This window comes from Lithobates pipiens, unplaced genomic scaffold, assembly GCF_037356315.1.
Source record: "Lithobates pipiens isolate NorthernLeopardFrog02 unplaced genomic scaffold, aLitPip1_a1.2 Scaffold_18, whole genome shotgun sequence".
Taxonomy (NCBI): Eukaryota; Metazoa; Chordata; class Amphibia; order Anura; family Ranidae; genus Lithobates; species Lithobates pipiens.
The window spans coordinates 32,662,013-32,675,544 of record NW_027507758.1 but is presented as its reverse complement, the minus strand read 5'-3'; the positions used below and the strand labels follow the sequence as shown (position 1 = coordinate 32,675,544).

Sequence of the window (13,532 nt, the reverse complement as noted above, 5' to 3'; positions counted from 1 at the left end):
CCCCCCCCCCTTTTTTTTTTTTTGAGGGATGGTTCTCTTTTTAAAGGGTATCCTATATTTGTAGATATGTTATAGATTTAATTTCAGAACATTGTACTTGTTTTGCAATAACAAACAATGTAATGATCAATATATACTGGATATGTGTTCAGTGACAGGGAGCGGGTATCTGGCTTTGACAGGTACCCGCTCACACTTCTGTCACATTTAAGTACAGCAAACTGAGCCAAATAGCTGATTAAAAAAAAAAAAATCAGCTCAGGTGAGGACACCGCTGGATTCCTGGACAGGGAAGTGCCCGACTATTAAAAGTCAGCAGCTACAGTACTTGTAGTACAGTATTAGCGGCTGACTTCATTTTTTTTGGGGGAGCTTGAAGCTCCACTTAAACAAATTCACTTATAGCGTTAATGGGAGTTGTTGAGTTTGCTGAGTTTAATGAGTGCTAAAGCCGCATTAAAAGCGCATCCCACACGCCTTGTTTTTTCGGGTTGTCGTGAACAAGGCCTAAGGCGACACATACGCAAAGCAAACATGTTGCAACTGCGCAGTGGCGAGTTTATGGTGCGCTGCCATGGATTTGAATGGTTGGAGTGAAAAAGCTTCAATTCCCTCCGAACTCCACATGAAGCTTCATTTTTTATTTTTATTTTTTAAACGCCAACACTTCATGTGGATAATGTGATCCGTGTGCTGTCCATTTTATCAATTGCAGACTGCTTTACTAGGAGATTGAGGAGAGTTAAAGCGGAGTTACTCCCTAAAATAAAACTTTCGTGGTAAGCACTAGTGACCCCCCAACATGCCACATCATTTTTTTGGGGGGGGGGGGGGGGGGTACTTGGTTTTGACAGGTACGCAGCTCCCACTTCCTCTCCTGTCGCCGAGCGGAAGTTCACCTCTCCGCCCCTCTCTGCATTCTTCTGGGACACGTCACGGGTCCCAAAAGATTTCCCGGCCATTCAAGACAGCGCAGCGTGACTCAGTGTGAGCCCGGCTGTGAAGATGCAAGCTGCGGAAAGGAGGGAAGAGGAGCGAGACTTTGGACAGCCGCATCGCTGGACTGTGGGACAAGCAAGTTTCTGTTTATTAAAAGTCAGCAGCTACACATTTTTTGTAGCTGCTGACTTTTAAAACGTGTGGAACTCCGCTTTAAAAAAAATGCACCTCAAACTCCTGCTTTTAATGCCAGTGTGAACAGGGCCTTATGGTGTCAGTGTTATGTACACATTTTTGCTGGTAGCAATGAAAAACCACATGCAACTTACTTTAAAAGTTGCACCAACAAGCGTGCAAACCCCTGCATCATACTGATCTCCAGTTTTGGAATTGTCACCAACTCGTACAACAACTTAACGAATAGCACATGGTCTTCTTTACTAAATTTTCTGCCATAAAGCCGAATGTACCTGAAAACAAATAGAAAATAAATATTTAACAGTCTGTACATTCATTACATATTACATTTTACTCCTAAAATTCATACAAGTGAGATGTTATGGAGTGGGGATTTACAGTGCATTGCAAAGTCAGCTCAAGCTAAACCTTATGTAGCTAATGCTTTGCTATAATCCCGATTAAAGGTCCGGCAACAACGATATGTATGGTGGGGAAATCTAACATACCAAAATGAATGAAACACAACAGTGTAAGATGAGGCAACTGCCTGCAGAGGCCAGGAAGCAGACTAGGCAACAATTTTGGATGCTGGCCCAAAAAATAAAAATAAATAAAAAACACATTTATTTGTAAGGTGCCAATACAACATATGGATGTTCCTAAAAAAAAACAAAAAAACAAAAAAAAACACACACACCACAAGATATCTGGACAAAATTTCAAACTAAGGCCCCTTTCACACTGGGGCGGTTTTCAGGCGTTACGGCGCTAAAAATAGCGCCTGTGTAGCGCCTGAAAAAAACCGGCCCCTTTAACTCCAGTGTGAAAGCCGAAGGGCTTTCACACTGGAGCGGTGCGCTGGCAGGACAGTGAAAAAAGTCCTGCTAGCCGCATCTTTGGAGCGGTGAAGGAGCGGTGTATTCACCGCTCCTACCCATTGAAATCAATGGGACAGCGCGGCAATACCGCCGGCAAAGCGCCGCTGCAGCGGCGCTTTGCGGGCGGGTTTAACCCTTTTTCGGCCGCTAGCGGGGGTTAAAACCACCCCGCTAGCGCCCGCAGACTGCCGCTGAAACGACGGTAAAGCGCCGCTAAAAATAGCGGCGCTTTACCGCCGACGCCCGCATCGCCCCAATGTGAAAGCAGCCTTAGAGGTAAAATAAAAGCTAGATGCAATATGGAAAAGGATAACAGTGGCTTCAAGTGGAGGTCCACCAAATTTTATTTTTTTATTTTTTAAAGTCAGCAGCTACAAATACTGCAGCTGCTGACTTTGAAAATAAGGACACTTAACCGTCCACGGCACCCACGATTTCGGCGGCCGAACTGTCCCTCAGATGCTGCCGCCGCAATCTTTGGTAAAGGAATCAGGAAGTGGTTTCCACATGCGTGACTCGCGTTGCGTAATCCGAATGGTCCCTGCTGTCTCTGGGACCCGTCTCTCCCAACAGACGGGGGGGGGGGGTCAGGAAGTGGCATAGGTCACCACGGTGATCTATGCCCAGAAGTGGGTGCAAATACCTGTATTATACAGGTATCTGCACCTCCCTCCCCGCTGAAAGGTGCCAAATGTGACACCGGAGGGGGGGAGGGTTCTGAAAAACGGAAGTTCCATTTTGTGTGGGCATCGTCCAGTTCAAAATAAACCGGCCGACATTCAGACTGTGTGTACTGCAAATAGTCCAACAGAAGCTGCCTGTTCGGCTGGTATAATCGAAAAGGTCTGCCAATCAGGTCCCAATCTGTGCTCTCAGCCAATAGCAATACCAATTCACCAGAACATTTTTTAATCAATAAACACTTTAAAACTGTAAAATCAGCCATAAATCTGTCTGGCAACTGGCAAACAGCCCCGCCAGCCTCCTGCTTAACCCCTTGGAGCCAGCTTTAAATGATTTAGATGATTTAAATGATTTAGTATTCCTTTACATGATTTAGTATTCCAGGAGGCAGGCCGAGGCTTAGGACATGTGACCGATGTGATTGATTGATGTCATGGCAGTCACATGATCTGAAAGCTTTGGTCGCAAGCAGCAAATAGGATCTTTGCACTCTTGGCAAAGCTCTATTTGCACTATTGCATGCAAATATGCGTCCACTTGGCACCCAGACCCACCGCAGAGAGGTTTGCATGCACTTGGCACTAAAAGGTTAAAGTGGAACTTCAGTCTCACAATCAACATTCATTTTTAAACCTCATGCTGCTAGCATTAAATAGATGGCAAAGGATATCATATGTACTTGTTTTACATTTCTTCATGCACTTCCTGGTTTCTTCCCTGGCAAATGAGGTCATACATCCCAGGAGTCTTCAGGAGAGGAGGTTTAATCACCTAAGCACACCCTGCTTGACTGAGCTAAGGGCAGATGGATTGCAGCAAGTAAAATGCTACATGAATCATCTGCCCTTAATCAAGGTGGCCATGGACAGAAATGATAGGGAGGTGTTTTTCAAAGTGATTTCTCAGCAAAATAAAACATGGAGACACAGATGGAAAGGGGCAAGTTTGCTTTGAATATCAAAAAAAAGAAATAGCATTTGTATTTCGTGGTGCTCAGAAGCAATAAATATTTGGTTTAAATAGGGGTTTAAAGTGTTACTAAACCCATTCACCATATCTGGTCTCCTACAGTACATAGAACATTGAACACACAATTGTTTATTAACTTAAATTGCTAAATATCTTTTCTCATCAGCAGTATATAGCAGTCTTGCGACTTCTATCAGTGTCTGGTTAACGCTTGTAGGAGGAGTTTTCATTCTACTCTTACAGTTCTATAAGGCTACCATGACCCCTGACTTTGTCTAGACAGCGTTCATTGGAACTGTGCTGATCACATACACCAGGCATGTCCAAAGTCCGGCCCGCGGGCCAATCGCGGCCCGCAGTCCGGTTTTGAACGGCCCGCCTGGTGTGCTGCGGGATCAGGGCTGTCAAATGAGCCGATCCCCGGCACTGTGAGAAGCTCCGTCGGCTTCAAAAGTGAAAGTAAAGTGCAGAGGAGTGTGCTGCGCTCTCTGCTTCCCCCTACAGTGCAGTACCCGGCTGAATGAGGAAATGGAATGGAAAGGTACTGTACTACAAGCTAGATTCGTTTTAAAAAGGCTTTATTTATGTGTATGTGTGTGTGTGTGCATGTGTGTCTGTATGTATGTATGTGTGTGCATGTGTGTCTGTATGTGTGCATGTGTGTCTGTATGTGTGCATGTGTGTCTGTATGTATATGTGTGCATGTGTGTCTGTATGTATATGTGTGCATGTGTGTCTGTATGTATATGTGTGCATGTGTGTCTGTATGTATGTGCATGTGTGTCTGTATGTGTATGTGTGCATGTGTGTCTGTATGTGTATGTGTGCATGTGTGTCTGTATGTGTGTGTGTGTGTGTGCATGTGTGTCTGTATGTGTGTGTGTGTGTGTGTGCATGTGTGTCTGTATGTGTGTGTGTGTGTGTGTGCGCATGTCTGTCTGTATGTGTGTGTGCATGTCTGTATGTATGTATGTATGTGTGTGTGTGTGTGTGTGTGTGTGTGCGTGCATGTCTGTCTGTATGTGTGTGTGTGTGCATGTCTGTATGTATGTATGTGTGTGTGTGTGTGTGCATGTCTGTCTGTATGTGTGTGTGTGCATGTCTGTATGTATGTATGTGTGTGCATGTCTGTATGTATGTATGTGTGTGCATGTCTGTCTGTATGCATGTGTGTCTGTATGTATGTATGTGTGCATGTGTGTATGTGTGTGTGTGCATGTGTGTCTGTATGTATGTGTGTCTGTATGTATGTGTGTCTGTGCATGTGTGTGCATGTCTGTATGTATGTGTGTGCATGTGTGTCTATATGTGTGTGTGTGTGTGTGTGCATGTCTGTCTGTATGTATGTATGTGTGTGTGTGTGTGTGTGTGTGTGTGTGTGTGTGTGTGTGTGTGTGTGTATGTGTGTCTGTATGTGCATGTGTGTCTGTGTGTGTGTGCATGTGTGTGTGTGTCTGTGCATGTATGATTGCATGTGTGTGTGTGTGTCCATGTATGTCTGTATGTATGCGTATGTGCATGTGTGTCTGTCTGTATGTGCGTGTATGTCTGTCTGTATGTGTGTGCAGCATGTGTGTCTGTATGTATCTGTGTGCATGTATGTGTGTGTGTGTGTGTGTATGTATGTCTGTATGTGCGTGTATGTATGTGCGTGTATGTCTGTATGTATGTATGTATGTGCCTGTATGTATGTATGTATGTACGTGTGTGCATGTGTCTGTATGTGTGTGTGTGCATGTGTCTGTATGTATGTAAGTATATGCATGTGTCTGTATGTGTATGCATGTGTCTGTATGTGTGTATGTGTGTATGTCTGTGTGTATGTGTATGCATGTGTGTTACTTTTAATCCAGACCCCCCCCCCCCATTCTTGTACCATCAGAACTGCTTTTGTGGTGCTTGTGTGTGTGATAGCAGCCAGGATTGCTGCTCCTCTGAAAAGCAATCCATATACAGATCGCTTTTCAGAGGCATTTGAAAGGTGGTAAAGAGGCATTATGTTGCCTCCTCACCACCTGTTTTAAGCCCGTAAATGTAGCATCACTATACCGCAACTGTGCAGTCTACACAGTTGCGGGGTAGTTGCAGTGCAGGCCCATTCACCCTGAGCATACCTCCAGCTGCAGCCACAATATGTGTACACCCCCAGCTGCTCCCTCTGCAGCTAAAGGGGGAGAAGTTGGGGGTGGTAAAAACAGCTTAACCATGTAGTTTTACTGCCCCTCCAATAAGCCCTTGGTTCACATCTGCATGGCTGCATGCTGTGTGTAGGGCAGCCCATGCATTTCAATGGGCTTCCATACCCACAAAAATGCAGGGAAAGAAGTCCCAGAGCTTTTTTTTTTTTTTTTATTGCGCTGCACCAAAAGCACCCCATGTTTCCAATGTGTGGGGTACCATTAAGACTTAACGGTACCCCTAAAGAACAGAGCATTCGTCTGTGTGTCGGGCAAACGAGCGCAACAAAGGCACGAGAATTTTTGTTGGGCCAGGTATGAGTGCTCGAATGACCGAATTTTAATGGTTCAAAGAATGTCAGGCAAAATGGTCGGCCCTCACACATGTTCACTTCATCGAATCTGGCCCTCTTTGAAAAAAGTTTGGACACCCCTGACATACACCCTCCCAGAAAAAAGAAAGAAAAAAAACTATAAAGTAAAAAATACACCCCAAACTGAGCATGTGCAGAGTGCCCCAAAGGGACAGCAGAAGATGAGGAGGATCAGAGAAGACAGGATCAAACAGCCTTTTCACACAATGCAGAGGATTAACCCCTTAGGATCCACACTATAATAAGCATGCTTTACTGCATATACAGACTGATTTTACTGTTGTGGGTTTAGTAACTTCATATGACCTATCCTACAGAACCCCCCCCAGAATATTCCCAATCGGCTGACCATTTTGACCTATCACAACAACCCCCATTCAAATCAGTCAATAGGGAGCTGCCCAATTAATCGTCAAGAATCGTTATCACGATCTTGATTAAAGTGTTTCGCAATTCTTTCTATGCAAAAGAATTCTCTCTGCTCTTCTGAAGCCACAGCCTTCAAAAGAAAGGAAGAGAAAAACTGGGCAGTCTGCAAAGAATCAAAACATTCTTTATCAGTTGAACTCAAGTATAAACATTGTAACAATTTGTCAATGGAATAGACATTGTGTGTAAGTGAAAAAAGTTTAACCACTTAAAACACTAAACCTTTTTCTGATATTTTGTTGGTTTCGAGTTAAAATCATTTTTAATTTGCTAGAAAATTACTTAGAGCCCCCAAACATTATAATAATATATAAACCGTGCAAGATAAAAAGTTGCAACAACCGCCATTGTATTCCCTAGGGTCATTGAGAATATAGATAGATAGATAGATAGATAGATAGATAGATAGATAGATAGATAGATAGATAGATAGATAGATAGATAGATAGATAGATAGATAGATAGATAGATTATATATATATTTTAGTAGACACCCTAGAGAATAAAATGGTGGTTGTTGTAATATTTTATGCCACACTTTATTTGCGCAGCAGTCTTTCAAATGCAATTTCTTTTGAAAAAATTACTAAAAAAAAAAAAAAAAAAACACACACTAACTATTAAAGTTAGCCCATGTTTTTGGTATAATGTGAAAGATTTTACGTGATCTTTTTATTCTAAGGCCGCGTACACACGGGCGGATTGTATGGCCTACTTAGTCCGTCATACAATCCGACGGACAGTCCGTCATACTTTCGAATGAACGGATTTGACCACACACGGATGCACAAACAGTCCGTCGAAAGTTTGCGCGATGACGTGTACAGCACGTACGACGGGACTAGAAATAGGAAGTCCAATACACAGCAATGCAACCTTCCGCCGTGTAAATCCTTTCTGAGCATGCGCCATTCTTAGTCCATCGAACTAGCCTACTCACGAGCGGATTGTCCGCTGAAACCAAAGTATGACGGACAGAATTACGGAAATTCCGAAATACTTAGTACGCCAGACTGCACGCTGAAAAAGTCCGCTGAAGCCCACACACGAGCGGACTGTCCGCTGAAATGTGTTTCGGACTAAGTAGGCCATACAGTCCGCCCGTGTGTACGCGGCTTAAGCAAAAAAATCATGATTCTCATTTTGGCCAGAATCGTGTAGCTCTAGGGCAGTGATGGCGAACCTCGGCACCCCAGATGTTTTGGAACTACATTTCCCATGATGCTCAGCTACACTGCAGAGTGGATGAGCATCATGGGAAATGTAGTCCCAAAACATCTGGGGTGCCGAGGTTCACCATCACTGCTCTAGGGTCTGGACAATCTTATAGCCCAGGCCATCTTTCCATGAGGTGCCATGTTGAACTTCCAGTAACCAGTATGAGAGAGTGAGAGCGATAACAAATGTAACACACCTGCTCCCCATTCACACCTGAGACCTTGTAACACTAACGATTCACATGACACCGGGGAGGGAGAATGGCTAATTGGGCTCAATTTGGACATTTTTTTACGTAGGGGTGTACTTGCTTTTTTTGGCCAGCAGTTTAGACATTAATGGCTGTGTGTTGAGTTATTTTGAGGGGACGGCAAATGTACACTGTTATACAAGCTGTACACTCACTACTTTACATTGTAGATAAGTGTCATTTCTTCAGTGTTGTCACATGAAAAGATAGAATAAAATATTTACAAAAATGTGAGGGGTGTACTGACATTTGTGAGGTACTGTACAGATTTGGGGAAATTGTCATCTGATCAGCATAAGCGTGGCCAACATGGTCAACTGACCCAAAGGCCCCTTTCACACTGAGGCGCTTTGCAGGCGCTAAAGTGCTAAAAATAGCGACTGCAAAGCGCCCTGAAAGAGCCGCTCAGTGCACTCCAATGTGAACGCCCTGAGGGCTTCCACACTGGAGCGGTGCACTTGCAGGACGGTCAAAAAAGTCCAGCAAGCCGCATCTTTGAAACGCTGTAGAAGCGGTGTATTTACCGCTCCTAAATCGCCCCTTCCCATTAAGAACAATGGGGCAGCGCTCCAAACGCGCCTGCAAAGCGCCACTGCAGCAGCGCTTTGCGGGCGGTTTTAACCCTTTTTCAGCCGCTACCGGGGGTTAAAACTGCCCGGCTAGCGGCCGATCAGCACTGCTAAAAATGACGGTAAAGCGTCGCATTTACCGCCAGTGCGCTGAGCGCCCCAGTGTGAAAGGGGCAGTTTTAACCCCTGGTAGCGGCTGAAAAAGGGTTAAAACCGCCCGCAAAGCGCTGCTGCAGTGGCGCTTTGCACCCTTTTCAGCTGCTACCGGGGGTTAAAACTGCCCCGCTAGCAGCCGATCCGCACTGCTAAAAATGACGGTAAAGCGCCGCTAAATATAGCGGCGCTTGACCGCCAGTGCGCTGGGCGCCCCAGTGTGAAAGGGGCCAAAGAGACAAAAGGACATTGTGACCCAGAACAACATTTGTAAATTATTATAAATGTGAACATTTGACAGATACGGAAACGAGCCTGCAGATATGACAGATTCATAATTTAAAAAGGAAAGAAAACATGGATAAGACAGATGCTAGAAGATCGCTGATTGAATGATGGCAATTTTCCCAACAGGACTGCAAGAGATTTACAAACTGCCACGAAAGCTTAAAAATCCAGCATTGCCGACATGAAAACATATGCAGGATATGGTAATAACAGTGATCAGAGCAGATTTACAGAAAGCCAGGAGACTGACACCCACACAAGGCATTGTTCCCAACTAACAAAGCTGCAACAGTAAGACACCAAAACCTACCTTATAATAGGTTACATTTCTAGTCCGCCCCCAATGTACGAACCTTTCAGACTCACATGCACAAGCGTCTCTGATCACAAAGTTATAACGGGATGGCAAAATAAACATTTCAGATCGGTCAATATGGGCAACTTGGTCATCATTTCACATGCTTCTGTCATTGGGGAAGATTTACTAAAACTGGTGCAGCTGTGCAAGATAGTCAATCAGCTTCTAAACATCAGTTTGTTCAATTAAAGAGGTCATAACCCAAAAAAAAGGAAAATCATTCCTTTAAAAAAGGCAGGTTAAACAGCACAGTGCTTGTGTGGTCTAATCTGTCCATTTCTATGCTGTAAAAAACTTGGTCGATCATGCCTGTTCCTGTATCTCCCTATGTAAACTGACCACGGCAATCATGGCTGCTGATCCATGATACTGTGGTCAGTTTACGTACCTCTGTTATCCCGCAGTCTCTCCTCTCTTATCCTCTCCCCCTCCCTCCCTGCCTGTCAGCTCCTGTGTGCGAGTGATCTCCTCACTGCCCCTCTCTTCCTGCAGCTATTAGTAGCTTGCAGTAAAGTCAGAGTAGGATTAATGCCAGCCCCTCCCTTACACCAAGGTACATTACACAGTGTAAGCCCGGGTTCACACATGTGCATTGCGAATTGAAACTCCGGTTTCACTGCGAAGATAAAAATCTGTTGTTCAGAGGTTCAGGGGGGGGGGGGGGGGGTAGGTGTAGTGAGGAGAAGAAGAGAATTTGTGTTCACAATGGAATGCATCTGCGAATCAGATGCGTGCCCATAGAAGATAATGGGTTGTAATTCCCACCACAATGCCCAGAAAACGCACACTTTTTTGTGCAATGCGAATGCAACGCACATATGTGAACCAGATGCATTCAAATGAATGTATTTTAAAATGTCCTGCGAATTGGATGCGTTGTAAGCCACATCTAATTCGCATAGGTGTAAAGGGGGGCTAAATGTTTGTTTAATATGATGTCACTAAATACCTCCTTTCAGATTGCCTCTGTGTGGTCAAGTGACCACCCGCCGCTCTCCTTCCCCCGATTTAAGGGCTACAGCAGGAGGGGCTGACCTCCCAACTGACGTCAGATGGGATCTCAGCCTCAGCTCTAGCCCTTAGATTGAGGGAGGAGAGCGCAGGTGGTGACTTGAGCACACAGAGGCAATCTGACATAAGGTAGTTATCGGCAAATATTTATACTGTGCAGTATACCTTGGTATAACAGAGTCTGGCATTGACCCTACTCTGACTTTACAACCACTTTAAGCTTTGGCAATAAAACCCGGAAGCTGATTGGTACCTATACAGAGCTGCGCCAGATTTTGCGCTCTGCAGTTTTAGTAAATAACCCCCATTTTTACTAGGCTGATAAATTTTATTCCAAGGACCCTTTCACAAGGGTATATGAGCACATTAAATCCACATGGGTGGGCACGTTTTTAAAGCACCTCAGCTGCCTATCAAAATCCAGCAATGGCAGTCACACAGCCCTAACACTGGTGCAGAGGCAATTCTGCACAGCAAAAAAAAAAAAAGTAGATCATGTGATGTTTGACAAGCAAACCATAGAAGTGAATAGGGCCGTGCCACAAACACAATGCATCCACATTCAATGGATGCGTTTACAGCACGGTGAAGAGAGATTTTATTATGCCCTTCCTCTTTAACCTCCTCACGCCCGCCCGCTAATATATGACATGACGGACATGAGTGGGGATATCTCAATGATGCCTGTAGCTACACACATTCAGATATTGCCGTTTTCAGCCAGCGATTCCCTACACCATAAGAATGATCATAGCAGCTGTTCCTCCGCTTGATTGTTCTTACGAGAGGCGACTCCCCCCGCTATCCTGCGGTGTTTCTACTGACTCACCACTACGATTGGAGAGTCGGACACAGGATCCGCTGGCCCAGGATGTTGATCATAGTGAGATTTCCAGCGGACCAGATGGTCGCTGGAGTCTCTATGATCGGAGGTCGAGCGAGATGTTATGACATCACGCCCTCTGCATTAAAAAAATAAAATAAAAAAAAAGGCGCCACCTCGGCTGGGAAGCCATGATCGTTTTTTTGTTTTTTTTATTTCAGGCTTCCCAACCTAGTGGTGAGGACCACATATCTCACTATTAAGAGGACCTGTCATGTCATATTCCTATTAGGCCCCTTTCACACATGCGGACCGTAAGTCCGTATTTTATCCATCCGTTTGCGGATGAAATACGGACATACATGCATTCCTATGGGATAGCGGGTGTCTGCGGATGGACATCTGCAGACACCCGATATCGTCCGCCTCCGCAATTGTCCTATTCCGCAGACGAAGGAAGATCCTTTTTTTTCTCTCTGCAGAGCGGATTGAATGAACACGGATAAACGGTCCATGCTTATCCGATCCCCCATAGAGGAGAGCGGAGAGCTGACAGGGCTGTGCAGGGACCGCCCTGTTATCCGCCGGCTCAGCTGGGACAACACACTTTGACCTACAGGTAAGCCTAGATTAAGGCTTACCTGTAGGTCCAAGAAATATCTCCTAAACCTACACGGTTTAGGAGATAATTGCCGAAAGACAGGCACTGCTGTCTACGACGCATGCGCCGTAGACAGCGGCGCGCAGGCGCATTGAGCGCGCCGCGGTCAACAGCGATATGCCGCGAAGGGCGGCTCCCGTGCGCATGCGCGGGAGTGACGTCATTGCGGTTTCACTTCCATTTCAGGTCCAAATTTAAGGAAAAATTGGGGCCAGATTTGTCCCCGAAACAGAGAACGCACTTAGTGTGAACCAACGCTTACAGTGAGCCTGTACAGTGTACTGCGAGAATATGCAGCATGTCTGCATTTTAGTGCAGCTCCTGGCTGTGTTACGGAATCAATCGTTTTCTGTGTGTCCTAGCAATGTCCTGGCATTTGACAGTGCCGTAAAAAGCTGGTCACCAACAAAAGTGCAAAGTAGCCCCCAAAACCATTAAAAGATAAAATTGCAGGGATAGAATTTATCGCAGCTTGGACAATGCAAGTATACTTTTGCCATAACTGCAAAATCGTCGTTGAAATGGTGAATCACTTTAAAGTGGTTGTATTTGCATGTGCCGACGTCATACAGCACATGCACACTTAGGCCAACTGAAGCAATGGCACGTATGTTCGCTGCGTCCCACGCGTGCATGCGTGGGAGTGACATCATCAGGGCCACGGCCAATCACAGCGCCAGAGCTGTGTTACCCGGAAGCAAGCCCCAGGCGACATGTGGGCGGCCTGAGGGGGAGACTAGGACGGCTGCAGGGGCTTAGTTCTCGGGTAAGTAATTCATAATGAGCTAGTATTCTATGCATACTAGCTAGAGGTCGACCGATGTATCGGCCGATAGTTGGCATTTTTTAATTAATCGGCATCGGTCTGATAGCGCTGTTAAAAAAGGCGATGATATCTTCAGCGAGACTTGAAAATGACTTCAGTGATAGAAGTCAATGCAAGTTGCCTGAACACATCAGTGAAAGGACTTGTTTCCTCTCTGGGCAGTCTGCCAAGAAAAGAGCCAAGAGATACAATGTTTACACTTATGAATGAATTCAACTCTGTATGTAGATTTCTCAGTTTAACCATTTAAAGTGGTTGTAAACCCTTACAAACCACTTTGACCTACAGGTAAGCCTAGATTAAGGCTTACCTGTAGGTCCAAGCAATATCTCCTAAACCTATATGGTTTAGGAGATATTTGCCCGAAAACGGGCACCGCTGTCTACGGCGCATGCGCCGTAGACAGCAGCGCGCAGGCGCACTGAGCGCGGCATTCTCAGCGACGGAGCTGCTGCGCGTGTCGGCTCCCGTGCACATGCGCGGGAGTGACGTCATCGCGGCTTCGCCGAATGACAGCGGCGGAGCTGTGAGACCCCACCAACAAGATGGATGCGGCGGACTACAGGGGACAGCGGCGACTTCGCTGGCTCCTGTGTCAGGTAAGTGACACATAATGGGCTACTATGCGATGCATAGTAGTCCATTATGCTTTGCCTTTGCAGGGAATGAAAGAGGAAGTAAACTCATCAGGGTTTACTTCCTCTTTAAAGACTAAATCTTTTCTGACACTTGATGCTTTCAAATA

At 45.4% G+C, this 13,532-nt stretch overlaps 1 protein-coding gene across 1 annotated transcript in view; it reads right to left on the bottom strand.

Moving 5' to 3' along the window:
• PSME4 (proteasome activator subunit 4) overlaps positions 1 to 13,532 on the bottom strand; it is a gene marked incomplete in the record, with an annotated part of 200,084 nt that overhangs the window by 164,191 nt on the left and 22,361 nt on the right. Inside the window, 1 exon segment of the mRNA XM_077485552.1 lies at positions 1,269 to 1,409. Coding sequence (XP_077341678.1) covers positions 1,269 to 1,409 — 141 coding nt within the window.